Source organism: Solea solea, chromosome 9 (assembly GCF_958295425.1).
Source record: "Solea solea chromosome 9, fSolSol10.1, whole genome shotgun sequence".
NCBI classification, from domain to species: Eukaryota; Metazoa; Chordata; class Actinopteri; order Pleuronectiformes; family Soleidae; genus Solea; species Solea solea.
In genome coordinates, this window is record NC_081142.1 from 24,846,349 (window position 1) to 24,864,552 (window position 18,204).

At 41.0% G+C, this 18,204-nt stretch overlaps 1 protein-coding gene across 11 annotated transcripts in view; it reads right to left on the reverse strand.

Annotated features, from left to right (window-relative positions):
- Nucleotides 1-18,204, reverse strand: part of mast2 (microtubule associated serine/threonine kinase 2) — a 135,982-nt gene that overhangs the window by 56,974 nt on the left and 60,804 nt on the right. For 10 of the 11 annotated variants that reach the window (XM_058637621.1, XM_058637620.1, XM_058637610.1 and 7 more), the window contains one exon: nucleotides 2,125-2,156. In XM_058637621.1, coding sequence (XP_058493604.1) covers nucleotides 2,125-2,156 — 32 coding nt within the window. The remainder of the gene's footprint in view (nucleotides 1-2,124; nucleotides 2,157-18,204) is intronic. The other variant, XM_058637608.1, reaches the window with a different exon arrangement.

An 18,204-nucleotide genomic window follows, 5' to 3' on the forward strand; every position in this document is an offset into this window, starting at 1 on the left:
TGGCCATGTTCATGACCTACGTGATCCAACTTAATGGACTTGATGTTATTGGTTCCCTTAAAAAAAAAAAAGAAAAGGAAAAAGACCTTGGATATCATAAAAAATCTGCATCTGATTAGAAATCAAGATTCTAATTAGCATGTAAATGTAAATGAAATAGATTTTCCCTGGTGTGGGATCAGTAAAGTCTAATTTTGATTTATGTGTATGTGTTTTAAATAACACGCGTACAATGAAGAACAGCACTGGAATGAGTCATTCACAAATTCAAAAATGATATTAGGTATTACAGATGTGGTTGTAAATTACTCACACGCACTAACAATTATGCACAACTTTGGTCTTGTCACAATTTGTATCATGATTTGAGTCATGATAGTTTGCCATCTTTAAAATCAGGGGTCTCATATACAGTAGAGAGTTTGGGAAACTTGTTCTAATTTACAAACACAAGCTCCAGGATTCAAAACAGTCAAGAGGCAGAAGTAAAACAATAGAATGATGAAATGGTAATGTAATCAGTCTGTCTGACTGCTGCTCTTCTGGTGATTTGGCTACAGTTTAGTTCAGAGAAACGAGTGAGGGATGACCACAGTGACCACACTGGAATAACAAAGACCTCCAACATATTCAACACTGAGTCATTACAGGCAGGGCTCCAGAGTGCGACCAAAAATTTTAAGAGTGCACCTAAGGATTTTTCGAGGTCGCACCGGTGCATCTAAAAAATATAAATGTACTTTGCAAGCACATCATCTCTCTGTGTTCTCCTGTGACTCAACTGACAATCATGGTAGATAATTATCTTGGTCTAAACCAATAAGAGACAGAGTTTGGGCGGAACTTTGCCTTAGATTGGCTGTGGTCACTGCTCTCCGTTATGTGTATTTAAAATTTGCGAGCGGCAAAACATAAAAAAAAAAATACGAGCGGCGCAGCGACCTGAGCGCCACGGCAGCGGGAGGGAAAAGAGACAAAACGAGGCTAAATGAAGAGGGGCAGAAGTATTGAAAGTTTTTTCACTAAACAATCTAAGCCGACAACCAACCCTACTGCCATTCCCTCGGTTCCTGCTGAGATGCCAAGCCCCGGTCCTTCGGCGGCATCAGACGCGGAACCAGAGGAGACAACCGAGTCAGAGAAAGAGCCCGGCCCTGAGACTCAGAGTAAGAAGCTGAAAACGTATTCTTTCAGGCAGGACTGGTTGAAACAGTTTCCCTGGTTACGGTACGATAAAGGACGTAATATAATGCACTGTGTATACTGTCATTAATGCGGTCAGAGTATGGCCGGTAATAGTGCATTTGTAAGCGGGTCAACAACGTTTCGTATCGAAACTTTAAAAAAACACAGCATGTCCAAAAACCACACTACATGCCGGGACCGGTGTGTGGAGAAAGTTGCCCCTCTCCCAGCTGCATTTCAGCGGCAGGCAGCAGCAATCAGGTCCTCTGAGGAATCAGAAATGTTTGATCGAAATAGTCAATTTCAGTTCAGTGTAGCACTTTAAGCACAAGCACTGTTTTATTTGGGAATGTTTTATTGTGCTTAATGTTTTATTTTGCAATTTCAGCTCAGTGAAACACTTCAAACACCTTATTTTTCTTATGTCAATGTCCCTCAAATAAAGACAAGGATTTCTCAATATCTTAATCTTGTTTGGAAATCATTCACGTTATATTAAAGTTATGGAGCCAGAAAGGTCTCCTTATGGCGTTAAAATTCGAGTGCACCTAAATTTTGTGCCAGTGCACCTAAAAAAAAAAGTAAGGCGCACTAGTGCAACCAATTCAAAAAGTTAGTCTGGAGCCCTGACAGGGAAACCAGCTCCCACTTTTGGTTCCAAACATCCTGAACATTTTCAGGAGGACAATAAATCAGCAGCCGGGAACACACAGGTCGTTATAAATAGGTCTGGATCCATCAACAGTGAGCTGCTCAGCTGTTCTCACACACACACACACACATACACATACATACACTGCACAAACCAGGTGGAGTGTGCAGACGTTCAATTCATTGTATGGTTCCTTGCATCGCAGCCTTTCCTCACACTTCACACCTCACACTTGACACTCATGGTCCATGATTACAGAGAAAGCAAAGGGGATGATGGGTACTTACAAACTGCCTCTCCTGGGAAGGCTCAGCTCCTTCTGAAAGAAGAGAGAAAAGATTAGACGTTAGACATTATTGATATGATTATTTGTTGCTGTCATTTTCCTTCACTGGTGTCACTGAAATGTAGTGACATTATGAAAGTGTTAATCATGAAGGTTGAGCTCCTTCAGGACATGTGTGTGACTCTTTTCTGTTTTATAGAGAAGTATTCTGGAGATGAATTGATTGGTTTTTCACTCATCTTGTAGTGGATACACAAAAATACAACTTTGGCACACACACCAACCCTTTCATTGGTAGTGGATATGTTTTGGTTCAACGCAAATGATTTGAGAGGCACTTTTTTGTCTTTTCCCGCTGGCAATGAAGCAGCAGGTGTGAAACATGAGTTAATTACCACCTTTTTAATAAACACACTTTTTTTTTTTAACAGTTTCTGTGTAAAACAAGTGAGGTTTCCTTTGTGCACCTGCTACAGGTGACCACAAGGTGGTAGTGGAGTGTCATTACAAGTCATGGGGTTGAAGCGGGACAACGGGGCTCACAGATTCAGACCTTGGGGAAGCGATCAGTCAGTAGATTCCAATGTGTTCTTGCACACAAACAAGCCTGGGCCACTCACTGCTTTTACACACACATTATAAAAAGTGTGCAAGCTCTGTAACAGTGACCTGACCGCTCTATAAAACAGACCACCAGCATTACAGCCAACCTGGAGAGCACCATCTGGCCAAGAGTATGAACGCCAGGTGCACAAAGTAGGTCAACACCTGGTTTTACTTGGAAATACACCTTTATTACTGTTCTGTCCACACACACACACACACACACGTTGATTTAAATTGGACATTTGCTGTTTTTCTACATTAAAATTAGACTAATGATACAGAGACACGTACATAATTTGAATAACAAACTGAAGAAAGATAGAGTGATTATCTAATGAGAAGACCCCAGAATCTCCTGTGTGACTGAGGAGCAGACAAAAAAACTCAAGTGCATTATACTCTTATCATCCATCCACCCACACAGAGCTCTCTGATGTAAAATGATGCTTGTCTGAAACCCTCATCTGACACTTTATCTCATTACACTGTGTATCTGTGTGTGTGTGTCTGTGTGTGTGTGTGTTGGAGCTGCTGTCAGAGCCGTCAGGGAGGATGCTTGCCCTCCCGCCACCTTACAAAAAGTAATGGCCAATATAAAAACACATGCATACTGCCATACGGCCCGTCTGTGTTGTGACACGCCAAACAGGCACAGAGCGAGCAGTGATGAAATTATCCCCGATGACGGTGAGGATGAGTGGAGCAGAACACAACACAAAAAGCCTTGAAGCAATCTGCCCGCTGGAATACAGGGATCTATAATACGCTTTATGGCTGAGTGTGGCAGGGAGAGAGGGTCGGGGGGGAGTAATGTCATTAGAGAGATGGAGAGAGAGAGGAGAGAGGTGAATAAATGTAGGCTAAGAGTTAACAGCTTAGATGTGATGTCAGTGTCTGGACTCCCCGCACATACAGTATGTGTTCCAGTGTGGTTTCTTCTCATGTAGTTCACACAGAACACAATGCTAATGTGTTGTGCAATAAGATCACCTGCAAAAATGGTATTTATATCACTTTATTCATTCATAGCCTGGAGATATTGGTTTACTGCTGGCCTATTTGATAAGTTTGTGTTTGATTGAAGTGTTTTGATTAAAGATCAAACACAATTGAATCTACTGACGGAGGCATCTTGGAAGTTCAGGGAGTGAGTGACTTGCAGAACTCAACATTGACCTTCGCTGTCAAACAGCTTAATAAAGCAGCACGTCGGGTTAGTTATTTTAAAATAAAACACAATTGACCGGATGCTTTTACCACCTACAGCCATTTCAAGCTGTTTCAAAGAGATCATTCTCCAACTGTGTAACAAATATTAAGCTCCCATAAAGAAGAATAAACAGCATGACTCAGCTAAAATGCTGTTGCTGAGTTTTATTCCACTGTCTGTGCGTAACAGTTTGGACTGAATCAGATTCAGCATTTTTCCCTTTTCAATATCCAGTCCAGTGTTTTTGACCAGTATCAGACCGATACTGATACCAGGTATGGCATCAGCTCATCCCTCATCTTATGTGGGTATAAAACCACATTTAACAAACCTTTGAAGCACTATTTTCCAGGGATTCTGCTCATTTACCAACAGCCACAAACCATCAGCAGCATTTACAAAAGAAACAGTTCCTTCAGGACTCGACAGTAACGTGAGAATAGTGTTCTTCTGACTAATGTCTACACAATGTCTGTGTCTAACAAAGCTAATGTACATGCTCTGTGTGTGTGTCTGTGTGTGTGTGTGTGTGTGTGTGTTTGTTAAGCCGTTTCACCCGGGGGCCCGATCATAATGACATGTTTTAGTCGAGCTAAAAACATGTAATTAAAAGGACGATGCGAGGAAGCCGAGCTCCACCGGAGACAATTAGAGGTTCAGTCAGAATTTGTTATCAACACTGTGAATACTGATGAGGAAATGGTGACAACAAAGAGACTTTGCAATGACTGACGCACACACACACACGCACGCACACACACACACACACACACACACACACACACAGATAGTCTGGTTTCCATGGCTTTAGAGGACATTACATTGACTTCATCCTATCCATACTACAAAGCTACACCTTACAATGTTATCATTTACATCATGGGGACTTGATTTGTGTCCCATAAGGAAGACAAAGTCCCCGTAATGTGATTTAGATCCCACAACATGAGTAATACCTGGAGAACACACACACACACACACACACACACACACACACACACACACACAGAGCATGGACAAGGCCACACTGACAAACAGTGCTGCTTTACTCTAATCTGAATCATCACCATCATCAAGTGTGTAAACTCTGTCGCACAATAAAAGAAGTCGCTCACTGCGTTTACATGACATTAGACAAAACATCAAACAAACAAACAGGAATGATTGTGTTAGTCTGACTTTTAAAATACATGTCCAAATCAAATTGGGCTAAATCAAATGTCTCAAAGTCAGACTAACACACCCAGATAAGGTGATTGCGAGCTGCTGCTTCAAAGGAGAGTGACAATACAATGTAAATACACTCTTTACTGTTAAATGGAGGATCTTAACGTGTTTTGGAAACAATGACATTGACTATAAACATGGTCAAATTCTGCTATAACACAAATAATAGGTGTTTGTTTTTGGGTTTTTTAAATATCATTTTGTCAATTCCATGTTTTACAAATTCATACAACATAATGAATATGATGATTATCAATGCAACAGCCTTTAAAAGCAGGAAAAGTCATCACAGATGGTGATGATGATCTAAGGCCATATCTTATTTTCAGGTATTGGGTCTGGTTTTAGGTATGGATGACACAAAGACTCTCAATGACCAGTGGCATGCTAACACTTAGCCACAAGCTCAACCAGAAACCACCTAATACTAAGAAGATGAAAGTTGTTTGGCGGCGTGAAGGCAGACAGACTTCTTTCAATAAAGAATTCCCCACTTGTCGTCTACTGCGACAAAAAAACCATCCCAGTGATGACTGACATGTTCAGAAAACACGAGGTTTTCATGCCATTGCCTTCTAATTCCCTCAGATTGTACTTTTACTGACAATGAAGCCATCACATGTCTGCACATGACACATGAAATCTCATCTGTGCAGGAAATGTTTGGTGTTATTGAAAAATAAAAGGAGAAAAAAAACAGAGACCCCGCCAAGTAGAAGTGACTGTAATTAATTGAACCTGGTGCAGCACAGTGTTGAGTCCAAGGAAGAAAAAAAGAGAAAAGAATTCCATGAACAACACAATTAACATCATCACGTCCAATAAAACACGCACAAAGACCAGAGAAAAAAAATGATATTAAGACCAATAATGTGACACGACAACTGAAACAGCCCGTTACAAAAATTCTTGTTTTTTTCCCCCCTCCCATCCAACTGCAACCAGGGAGACAGAGAAACCTTGACCTCCACCATCAGCAGCTGCAACATGATGAACAGCAGTAATAATGTTGGAGATTCATGTGACAGCAGCACACAGAATAAAAACACAGCGCTGCAGTGAAATATGGCCTTGAAGAGGAAGAGCAACATAAAGCCGCATTAAGTGAATGAGCTAATTGCCTGGTGGCTTTCCGTGGACACGAGTGGCATCCTGTGAAAGCTCGGCTGATGTTTAATGGCTGTCGGGAGAGACTCTGAGCCACGGAGAGAGGGCCACTGGGACCAGTAAGGCTCTAATGGGGTGTGTGTGTGTGTGTGTGTGTGTGTTGCAGGTTTAACCTTTCCAAGCATCATTTCTGTATTTGTCAGGACCAGTGGTCCTCATGGAGACCAAAACCTGGTCCTAATGAGGCAGAACAAGGCATTATCCCACACCTTAGGCATAACCATTTAATGCCTATGGTTAACGTGAGGGACAACACGTTGTTCAGCCAGTCCAAATGAATGGAAGTCAACAAAGTGTCCTGAGTAGAATAGCTGCACTAACCTCAGTGTGTGTGTGTGTGTGTGTGTGTGTCACCAGGGGATGGTTGGTTTGGCTTTTAATCTTTCAAATGTGCACATCTAACTCTTCCCACATTAATGGCACTAACAGCCACTTAATGTGTGTTCACTCATTAGTGTTTGTGTGGTAATGCACATGTGAAGGGGGAGGAGCAGTCGTCGAATACAGGCTTTCTATATTAGATATACATCAGGATAAGAAAGTATTGGGCAAAATCCCCTCAAAACAGTTGGCCTCCATGTACCCGGGACAAAGAGATAGTTAAAGGAATACTTCACTGATTTGCTGACACTTGGGCCGAGACTTGAAACTGCAACGCAAATTCTGCACTTTTTAGACCCAACAGTGTCGGCCATCTTTGTATGAAGAGATTTCTCATCTCAGGGGAAACGAAAATACTTCCCTTATTCTAGTAAAACAAAGCTAAATGCAAATCTGTGACGTATTGCTTTAAGAACTGACTGGAGAAGGAAAAATCAAAAGCATTTATCATAATACTTTTTTTTTTTTTTGATTGTTTTTTTTTTTTTTTTTTTTTTAAATCAGACCTGTTTTGTGACAGTAGTGTGGTAACAAGGACAAACTAACAAGGACAACTTAAATAAGCTGAGACATACTTGGCGTACAAGCTGTTCCTTTCTGTTGTGACGTGATGTCTTAGATTCAAGCTTTCTCCATTTACTGTTTCCATGCAGCTGTACTTTTCACTCCTCAGACACACACACACACACACACACACACACACACACGCTCTTCCTGTGGCATCTCACATGCAGCTGCAGGGTCTATCAAATGGACAAACGGATATCCAGAAGTGTACAATTATCCAGCGGGGTGCTGGAGCCTCGTGTCCCCTCCTTAGAACAGACACCCTGCTAATTAGTCTCAGCAACAATGAACATCTCTCTCACACACACACACATTAAAAAACACTAATGTGGCCTCATCAGCTTGTCTGTGCTCCAGTAGGACAACACTTCCTGGAGCGAGATGATGCTAAAGCCGCTATCAGCATCGGCAGAGGAAACACACTAATCCTAATTGGAATTTACTTATTTAAATGAATTCTCCAAAGCCTCGACGGACGACTTTTATCTGCAGATAATATTGAGGTGTGTGTGTGTGCATGAGAGAGAGCGAGAGAGTGATTGGCAGGTGGATTTGAATCAAGCTTCCCTACAACAATGACAAACAAAGAGCTGTCTGGTGTGTGTTTCATTATGCTGAGTGGGCCTGATCTCGTGTGGGACTGTGTATTCAGCATCGAGACAGTGTGTAAGTGTGTGTGTGTCTGTTAACCAGGGAGACAAAAAGACAGTAGCTCATTAAGAGGTCTACCAGGATGCAATAGCTCATCAGTGTCAATCACCGTTTACAGCCACAAAGCTTAAGAATCACTTTGATTCTCCGCAATCGGGGTAAACGGGTACAAGAGTAACTCTAAACTGTATTGGCCGATCCGTCAAAGAGACTCAGAAGTCATTACACTGACAATTCAGGGTTTGTGTGGTTCCTCACAGTAGGGGGCGCTGCAGCTCAGCAGGACTTATACAGCATTGCTTACAAAACTAGCAACCATGAAAAGAAGACAACAATTTGCTGATATTCATGAGATAGTTAAGAATAGTTTTGAGTGTTTTCCAGAAGTGTCTAAGGAATTCAGAACATACTGTATGTACAAAAGATCCAATTATACATCCAGCCCCACGGTGAGGATCTTAATACTGGGCCTCAGGGCATTCACTGAATTTACCCGGTTGATAATCCAGCCTTGATGTGCTTCCCACAGTTTGCCATCTAACGTCAATCGGGGGGGAGATTCCCAAGGGGGCACGAGATAACTGATGGAGTATACTGTAGCTCCAGGGCGTCACATACAGTGTTTTTATTAAAACGTGTAATGCCAACAACAGACTACAATGCAGACTAGGTTAGGGCTGCAATGATTCATTATTTTACGGTTACTAAATGAATCGCTAACTATTTTGATAATCAATTCATCTGTTTGTGTGTTTGTTTGTTTTTAATACATTTAAACAAGCTCAGTGATTTTTCAGCTTCTTAAACAAATGAATATTTTGTGGTTTCTTTGCTCCATATAACAAATAAATCATTAAAACTGGATCATTTTGGTTTGTGGGCAAAAACAAGACATTGGAGAAACATGTTGTTTGTTAGAAAACAGTGGAACATGTTTATCTGTGTTCCCAAATCTTCTAAATGACCTCAAATACCTCCACATGAGGGCCACTGGAGCCAATCCCATACACAAGCAATCATCCACTCTCACATTCACACCTACAGTATGTGTAGAGTGTCCAATTCACCTCTGCATGTGTTTGGTTTTTATGGAAACCAGAGAATCCAGAGAAAACCACTGTCCATATTTCACATTGTGCAAAATTTGAAAACTCAAAGATGTAGCTTGTGTAATTTTGCTTGTGTGTGTGTGTGTGTGTGTGTGTCCTGTAGGCCTGCACCTAAAGCACTGATCTATGGCGTGGCGTTCATGCCCACTTGCTTCATGGGAATTCTTTGTGAGTGACAGAGATGGGATTTGCACTCCAGCTCATCAGAGAGAGGGAGAGCAGAACAAACATAAAGATGTTTACATCAGCTGACATCTTTCTGCAAACTTGATGAAGGCTTTTGTGAGGAGGAGGAGGAAGAGGAGGAGGAGGAGAAGCTGGCGTGCTGTGATGATGTGTGTGACCCACATTTCAGACAGCAACTACAGCAGGAGACACATCTCTCTGCTTTTATAAATTCATAAGGGCTGTGTGTGTTCAAGCAGCCTCACCGTCATCCATACATGTGGTGAAAAATGCAGTCATTTATATTCCTTTGTTGCTCTCTCCTCCTCTCTCTCTCTCTCTCTCTCTCTCCATCCCTGTGGACTGCCATCCCTCGCTCACTGTTTGAGTTCATTATCAGGAAACCAGAGGCAGCGACTCCACCGTTCCGCCTGTCAAGTCTTTTCAGTCAGCTGAAAAACTGCTTCAATTTGCACCTTTCTGCAGCAAACCTCCTCTCTGTCAGTCTGTCCAGTCCAGCCTCTCATGTCTGAATCCAACAGAGGAAATACAAGCTGTTTCACTCCCGCTGAGTGGATTCACACCGACATCAACCCAAGTATTAACAACAACAACAGCCTCTCGCTATGTACAAGCTAGAAGATGACTTCCTCTTTCAAATAACAACCCCACACCTGAACCACTCTTTTCTTACTGTCCTCATGTCAGTTGTTTTTGTTGTTAGCTGGAGCAAAGACACCAGAACATATTCACATTTAAGAAGCTGAAAAGTCAGGGAATTTTGATCCGTTTATCGGTTATCAAAATAGTTGATGATTCATTTGGTCATCAATTTATTATCAATGAATCGTTGCATCCCCAGTTTCCTCACCGAGCAGTTACATGTCCACATGATGATTGATTTGAGACAGTGTTTATGTCCAATGCTGAAATCTTTACCATTTGAAATCAAAACATCTCAATCTCAATGTTCATTATGGGAAAGACACGTTATTATTTGTTGAGGTCAAAAACTGCAAACTTAATGTGACTGTGGTATATTATAAAATACACTAAACATACGTTTTCTCAACGATTGCAGTCAAAACAACGAACATTTCCACTCCAATGACAAAACTCATTCGTGGGAGCAGCAACAGCAATCAGGTTTCTTGAATGCATCTTGTAGCTGCTCCTCGAAGGTCAGGACTGTGAATCATTTACTGATTTTTTTCAAATTTTTTCAACCAAACATCAAAGTGATTATTGAGGAAATAATCTATAAAGGTTTTTGTCCTAATAATATTATAGTAAGTTGAAGCCCTAGTCAAAGAGCCTTGATCAAAGGGCAGGAAAAATGGTGGCAAAAAAAGGAATCTGCTGCCGTTACGTGGACAACTACACTCTGCAAATGAAATGGTGAGATTTTCATGAAAGTAAGAGCAGAGAGAATACGAGAGAGATGGAGGGAAACAAATATGATGAAATACTGAAGCAAGAGAGTGGGAGAAGAAAATCAGCAGGATTACATAGAAACTCAGAGTAATCACACAGGAAGAAATGAAGGTGAACAGAAGAGGGAGAGAGAGTTATAATTAGATGGCAGGAGGAAAGAGTAAAAAGTGGAGGGAGTGAGACAAAGAGGAGTTTGATAGACAGTTTAAGAGGGAGATGATTCCCCGGAGAGAAGGCGGCACAAAGACAGAGTGACATGTGATCCGTGTGGATGCAAGCACTCTTTCATTTCCTCACCAGCACACACACACACACACACACACACACACACACACACACACACACACACACACACACACACACACACACACACACACACACACACACACACACACACACACACACACACACACACACACACACACACACACACACACACACACACACACACACACACAACGGCCACTCACAACTCATCGTCACTGTTTCAGCTGAGTTAGAGTTAGTTTCATGAGTTAGAGATTACAGGAGGGTTGGATCTGGGTTGGAGGAGGAGGAGCTAACGTCAGTAGAGAACAGGTGGCCACTAAGGACTTACAGTAATTATCATCATCAGTTTGACAAAAGGCTCTGATTTTAGTTCTTATTTAAATTGGGGCAGTACACACACACACATATGGATGTAAAAAGCCAATTAACATGTTGTTTGGTTGCTCCAGGGGGAGCAGGAATCTGGCTGAAAGCAATTTGATGTCTGCCTATGCTTCTCCAGGCCGTCCATTCATCACACTGTGTCGTCACTATGCACACCATCACTGCAGGAATTTGTTTTATTTAAGTCTGGAACTGTGACGATCATTGTTGAGCTTTTGAGTCAATTTGGTTTTGCTGAGGGTTGTGACAACAGTTGAGTCTAAAGTGACTTAATAGTTTTCTAGGGGATGCGTTGACCTTGCGCGACCTTAAAGGGATACAGTAGTTCAGTTTTTGTTGGAAGCCTGGTTGCATAAGGTTGTAAATTGCTCTCACTATAAATGGCTGCCAGGAGGGACACAAGGAAAAAATGACAAAAAAAAACAAAAAAACATATACAATCTATCTACAGGTCAAATACATGTTATAATCAGAATATGTTGTGTTGCTTTGTAAACCACTCACTCTCTCACAGCAAAGTGACAAAGTCCATGGACAAAAATCAGTGATTTGACATCACAGCACACAGGAGGTGCTACTGCTGCCTCCATTAGTTACTTGAAAAGTGTCTTTTTCTGATTTCTGACAAAAATCCTTTGTTTCTCCTCAGTGACACAGACTTACCAATCGAGACAGCAGCTCCTGTGCCCCTTACAAGCTTAAAATGCATATTTTCTTCTATGGTGTGGGAGAGTGAGCAGTTCACAAACTTCAGTTTCCTGCCTGTTGGAAGTGCTCTTGAACAGCAAGTTTTATGTGGCGACCATTTTTGCTTCAAACTTAAACTAAATCTCAGACTCAGAGGCCAGCTGTGTATGATGAGCTGTTGTGGAAATTGTGTAATTGTTAATGAATAAAATACTGATCAATAAAGGCAGAACACTGATATATTACAAAGACCAAAGCAGCTGGACTAAACACACAAGGTTATAATGTTGCTTTTTATATAGAAATAAATGTTTTGATGTCAACCACAAAAGGAAAGAAAAGACATTGTCCTGAGGCAATAGGACAGAGTGTGTGTGTGTGTGTGTGTGTGTGTGCATAAATGGGGTGGGGCGTCTAGACATTTAATTTCACACTCCTTGAAGTTTGCTGCCCGCTGGCCAAACATAGCCATGTGGATGAACTCTACATGGAGAGACAACGAGAAAACGAGAGAGAGGGGGAGAGAGACAGGTAGAGACAGAGAGAGAGAGGGCAGGAGTCATATATGAGTGCAGAATACAGAAGTATAGTAGATCAAATATTTGACTGTAAAATGTAAGATAAACTTTGATGACTGACAGCTGATCATTTATCTCCACTTGTAAGTAATGGCATTAAATGTACTTAGTGCTTAGTTCAAAGTCTCCCTCTGTACTGGCAGGTAAATATGTTCACCCAGCTGTAGATGGCAGGAGGAAAGAGTAAGTAAGTAAGTCTATGAGTAAAAGTAATGTGAAAATCTTCACGATGGTCTGGAGTAAAAACTGAAGCATTGGCAGGTTGACAGCAGCAGGGAACTCTGCTGAAACTCTGCACTATGCAGTAAATGGCTGCATTTATCCAGCACTTTCTAGTTTTAACAATCACTTAAATACCACAGATCATATTCACTCAGTGCTTCTCTGACAAACACTGCAATGGCTCATCATCAGGAACAACCATGGATCACTGTCTGTTGAGGTATCAGAACCAGAACTATCATGTGCTCATGTAGCTGTGTTCTCTGTTTGCTTTGTTTGAACAGGTTTTGATTGATCATGCTTACAGACTGAGCCGACACATCACACCTGTTCTGTGAAGATGTGAAGGGCTCGTAGATGGGGGGACAGAAAACAAATAACTGCATGTCTGTTCCCACTCACCTTCAATCTGTCCATCCCTCACTCTGTTTTCTTCTAGAACAAACAACAAGAGCCAGAGCCAGAAGCCAAAGTCCAGCTCAAAGCTGTGAGCTGTGTTTAACCTGCTCATGGGCTGAGTGTGTCTTTAAAGTCTCTGCTGTAAACACAGACACGGAGCACAGCCGTTTCACAAACTTTAAGTTTTAGCTAAGACCTCAGGGAAATCAGTATTCTCAGAAATTCAAGTAAGGCTATAAAGCTATTTCTTGCACCATGCTTCTTATACAATTGTATTTACTTGTGCAACTGCTCCCCTGTGGACAATGCTAGAGTTAACCAACAGTACAAACAACAGCTCGAGTCAAGTTACCTGAAAATATGTGTGCATGCAACTTTCCAACTTTGGCTTTCCCCCAAATACACCACAAAAGTCAGTTTTCTTCACATTATTAACAATTTTAGTAAGTGTTACTTTATTAAAAGCACTGCTTGCTAGCTCAAATCCATAACAAACAGAACTCAGTGGAGAAGGCTGGAATAAACACTCCCAGAACAGGGAATGACTGACAACAGGAGGAGCTCCAACAGCTAAAATATAATTGTGTTTACACCAGGTCTATGTTAAAACATAAAAAAGACAGTCGAGGCAAAATGGCACAACTTCATTTCTGATATTACGTGTCAGCCTGTCACTGAGATCAAGTGCGGCTCTCTTTTCATTTACAATATTACCCATGGATGAGAACACAGCTTACAAAGAGTATAAGGATATCAATGGGTATTCTGTGCACACCGTGTCTCTCCACCAAATGACAGCAGTGAGTCTCCCTCATGTGCTTCTGTGCGTCCTCTGCTGGATTCAAAGGGGTACGACTTAAATAGGCTCGCATATTTGGCTTCCTGAAAACTTTACTATTCAACCGACAGAGATAAAGGTTAGCATTCTGTTGTTGACCGAGACTGACTTTATGTCTCTGGGTTGAAGTGCTGGACCCAAGACTCATCCATTTTCAAGAAATCTGCTTCAAAACCTGTTCTCAACATGATCCGCCTGGTGTGCTTTTAAACAGGGGTCAAAAGCTGTGGCACCCACCGAGCCAAAACCTGTGACATGCCATGGAAGGTTGAATTGAATTGAATTGAATTGAATTGAATTGAATTGAATTGAATTGAATTGAATTGAATTGAATTGAATTGAAGTGATTTGATTTGAAGGTTGAATTTTCAACCCCCTCTCATACTTTGTCAGTTTTGTTTTACACATCTTTCTCTGTATAGAAGGTTCAGGCATAAGTCTGATGTAAGGTCAGATCTGCTGCAGTGTAATTTTGGTTGCCCAGGCAACTAAAACTGCATCACATCTGGAAGAAAGTTGATAACAAAGAGTAAAAGTGACTGTTAAATAAGACAGAACATGGCAGTTTTCTGACAGTCAGGAAACTGTAGCTGTAACAATGCCACAACTGTCCACGCATTCTCATTCCCCAGCCACCCATGCACACACACACACACATCCTGGCATTCAGCATTATTTTCTGACACCGATTGGTGCCGTGTCCTGAAATCCACCCCGGCTGGAAGACGGACATGTCTGATTATGTGAGCGCTGAGCGTCATCAAGATCAGATATTAGAGTCAGGAAATGTTTCCCCTGACGAGCTCCTGGTGTCATTCCAGCTGCATCAGCCGCCACAATCTTTCATCCTGATTGGCCACAAACACTGGCAGCTCTCGCAAACCCCTGAGACGGAGCCGGGGTACATCTGCTGAGCTGACGCAATGCGCCATGGGTAATTAATTACCAGATTTGTGTAGCATACTTAAGCAGAGAGGTTACATAAATAAGTGTGGGAGGAAAAACTTGGGGAGAGAAACTTTTATGAAGGTGAAACCGATAGCAAATTTCAAGCTATGGGCCTCAAATCTACTGAAAGGACTTAGTCACTTAAGCTGCAACACAGTTTAATGGTACTGGCCCCCACCATTACAGTGATGGTTCACTACTTTTCTAGAAGGGTACCTAAACCTCCTCTAATTACTCTGCTCAAAGCCTGATTTTGGTAAATGCCAAGAAGTGGGCTGAGAACTGAGTGAGGGAGAGGCGTAGGGAGCAGTGCAGGGGGCGTGGCCTGGTAGTGAAAAAAAAAAAGAGCCTCTCAATCACTTACGCTGTACTTTCAGTGGTGGCTGGGTACAAACTTAATCAGTATACATCACGATATATGTATACAATCACAGAAACAGAGACAGAATGACAGAAAAGTCAGGACTGTGTGAATGAAAAAAAAACTTCTCCTAGACTCATTTGTATTTGGACATCAACTGTTTGCAGTCTTTACGTACCAACATTGATCAGGAGACCCGACACATCTGACTCAACTCACACTGTGCACCATAATTCATCCAAAAAGCTTGTCACAAGGCTGAGGAAACATTGTCATTACCAGTGGTGACAACTCGACAACTGTTTCTGATTGATTAGTTTGAAACCAACCGTGTTATAGTCTGACCCACTTCAGAGACGAGACTTATGAGCTTCACGACTTAACAATAACTGAAAAAGTACTGAACTACAGCAAAGTATGATGTGCTGAGTCCAAATGTGCACTGTGTTTTAGGGCTGAAAAAACAGACACAATCACAATCAATACACGTGACAAACATTCTTAAAACCATGCCTTGAAATGTAACTAATCTCCTTTTGTTTGGGCTTTCAGCGCTCAGTGTGTGCGATGAAGAAATTCACAGACAGGATTCAAAAACAAAGAAGTTGTGTTGTCTGCTCCTCTTTGTCTTCTTTTCCTTCAGCAGTCAGGCTTTGTGGGAAATTACACTAAGTCAAATGGTGGCTGTGCATCACTCTCACCCTTGGGCTCCTGATTTCTCTCGTCCCCACACTCTCTCACCACCCTCTGGGCTTTTGCTTTTATCATGTCGAGAGATGTCTGCCCGCAGGACAACAGATAAAAGGGAGATGAAGAGGAAAGAAGAGGCAGAGGAGACGGGAGGAGGGTCGATTCAGATGGAATATTTCTATATTATTTGCATTGTCTTTTCCTTTCAAAGTTGTTTTGTTAACAAGTGAAAACAAATCTATTTAATATGGTAGTTATTTTCATATATATGCAGTGAAATCTGTTATCTTTTCAGCTAGGTTTGCAAACGTGCATTTTCCTTTCCTGTTAGTTGAGCAGGTTAATAATATACCATTATTATAATTAGGGCTCCAACAATTAATCTATTATTAATCAATTACTAAATTAATATTCATCTCATTTATAATCAATCAATCAGTTTGAATTTAATTTAGTATTAAATTAAGTCAAATATTTATTTTGTTCCATATTTCTTTGCTCCATATAACAAAGAAATTATTCAGACTGAATAATTTTGGTTTGTGGACAAAGCAAGACATTTGAAAACATTTTACAGACCAAACAATTACTCGACAGATTAATAGATTATGAAAATAATTGTTAGTTAATTATAATCATAATTAAAAAGCCATTGTGCAGGTGTAATTCACAATGTACACCCTCTGCTGGTATAAATCTAACAAAATAGATCAGATGTAAATAAATTAATACATTTCTGAAATGCCCATATTCTAGGGTGCACAGTGTGTTGAGCTAACAGGAGCAGCTAATGAGATGCATTCATAGACCCTGGTAAATTCCATCACTTCAGCACGCTCTAACTGAGTGTTAAGCTAAGAGGAGCAGCTTAAAGATGCATTCAAGAAACCTTGTAAATGCCATCACTTCTGCAAACATGCATGAAATCCACTAACTAAAATGCTGCTGCCACCTTGTGATAATAGAGGCACCACAAATAAGGCAGTCAAGCTTTGTTTTTATAACTGCAACCATTGATAAAAACACTTGTTTTGTATCATGTGTAATATATAACAAATAATCACAGTAACTGATCAACTTTTAATGATCAAGTGAATAATCAAATAATCATGCTCATCCCCACTCTTCATCACCACAGTCACCTTCTATATCTGTGAACAAGGACCTGACAGACTAAAGGCAAATGGAAGAAATAAATTGGGCTTTTTTCTCTGAATACACACACAGTCCATTAAAGGCTCAGAGAATGGTCAGACAGTTCTGAGCAGCAACAGGGGCTGATTTTCTGGGCTCTTGATAAGCAGCAGCTGCAGTGATTTCAGCAGAACAGTGGACCATATCACAAGTTATTGCCCCACTTAATAGAAGCAGGATATCGATTTACCACAGCTCTGCAGAGAGAAAATCAACTGCAGGGAACGAGATGCTACTCTATTTTCTGTTGTTCTTCAGTACTTCTGCCTTTGTCACAGATCGACTTTGGGCATGTACTAGGGGTGTGCGATATTGATGAAAATCAATATCCCGATATTTTTTGGGATTTTGCAGATTACGATAATTGGCGATATTTTGCAATCCTCAAAAATGTGTTTGTAAAAGCATGGAAGGCCTGTTGTACCAGCTTGCACTTGTTAATAGTATATGAGATGTAAATGTTCAAGAAAAACAGGTCTTATTTATTAACTTAAACTTGCTTTATAAAATATTGCACAACGACCAACAAAAACTATCATGAGAGCATTTTAAACTGACACTTCCCCCTAATGTAAACAATACTCATCATATTTGAACTACAAGGCATTTACATGTGGATACACATTTAACTGCTGCCACATTTTGCAGAGTACGTTTTCCTGTCGGTACCTTAGCTGGCCGGTCCGACATAGTTTGCAGATTAGCTCAGATTTTGAGCGACATCAGTGTTTTCAAAGCCAAACCACCTCCATGCGAGTGAGGAGGATGCACGTTTAGCTATTAGCTATCTAATCTAGCTATTGAATATACTAAATCTAACAAAGTTGATACCGAGGCTGGTAGAGTTTGTGTTTTGTCTCCTGGTGTGCACGGGCCCCTTTTACTAGAGATACATTTGTACTTCTTGGTGATCTAAATTAGAACATGATTAAACCACCTGACAGCGTTATACAACAATTTGATGCACTAAATTTACATCAGATCATTTGTAGG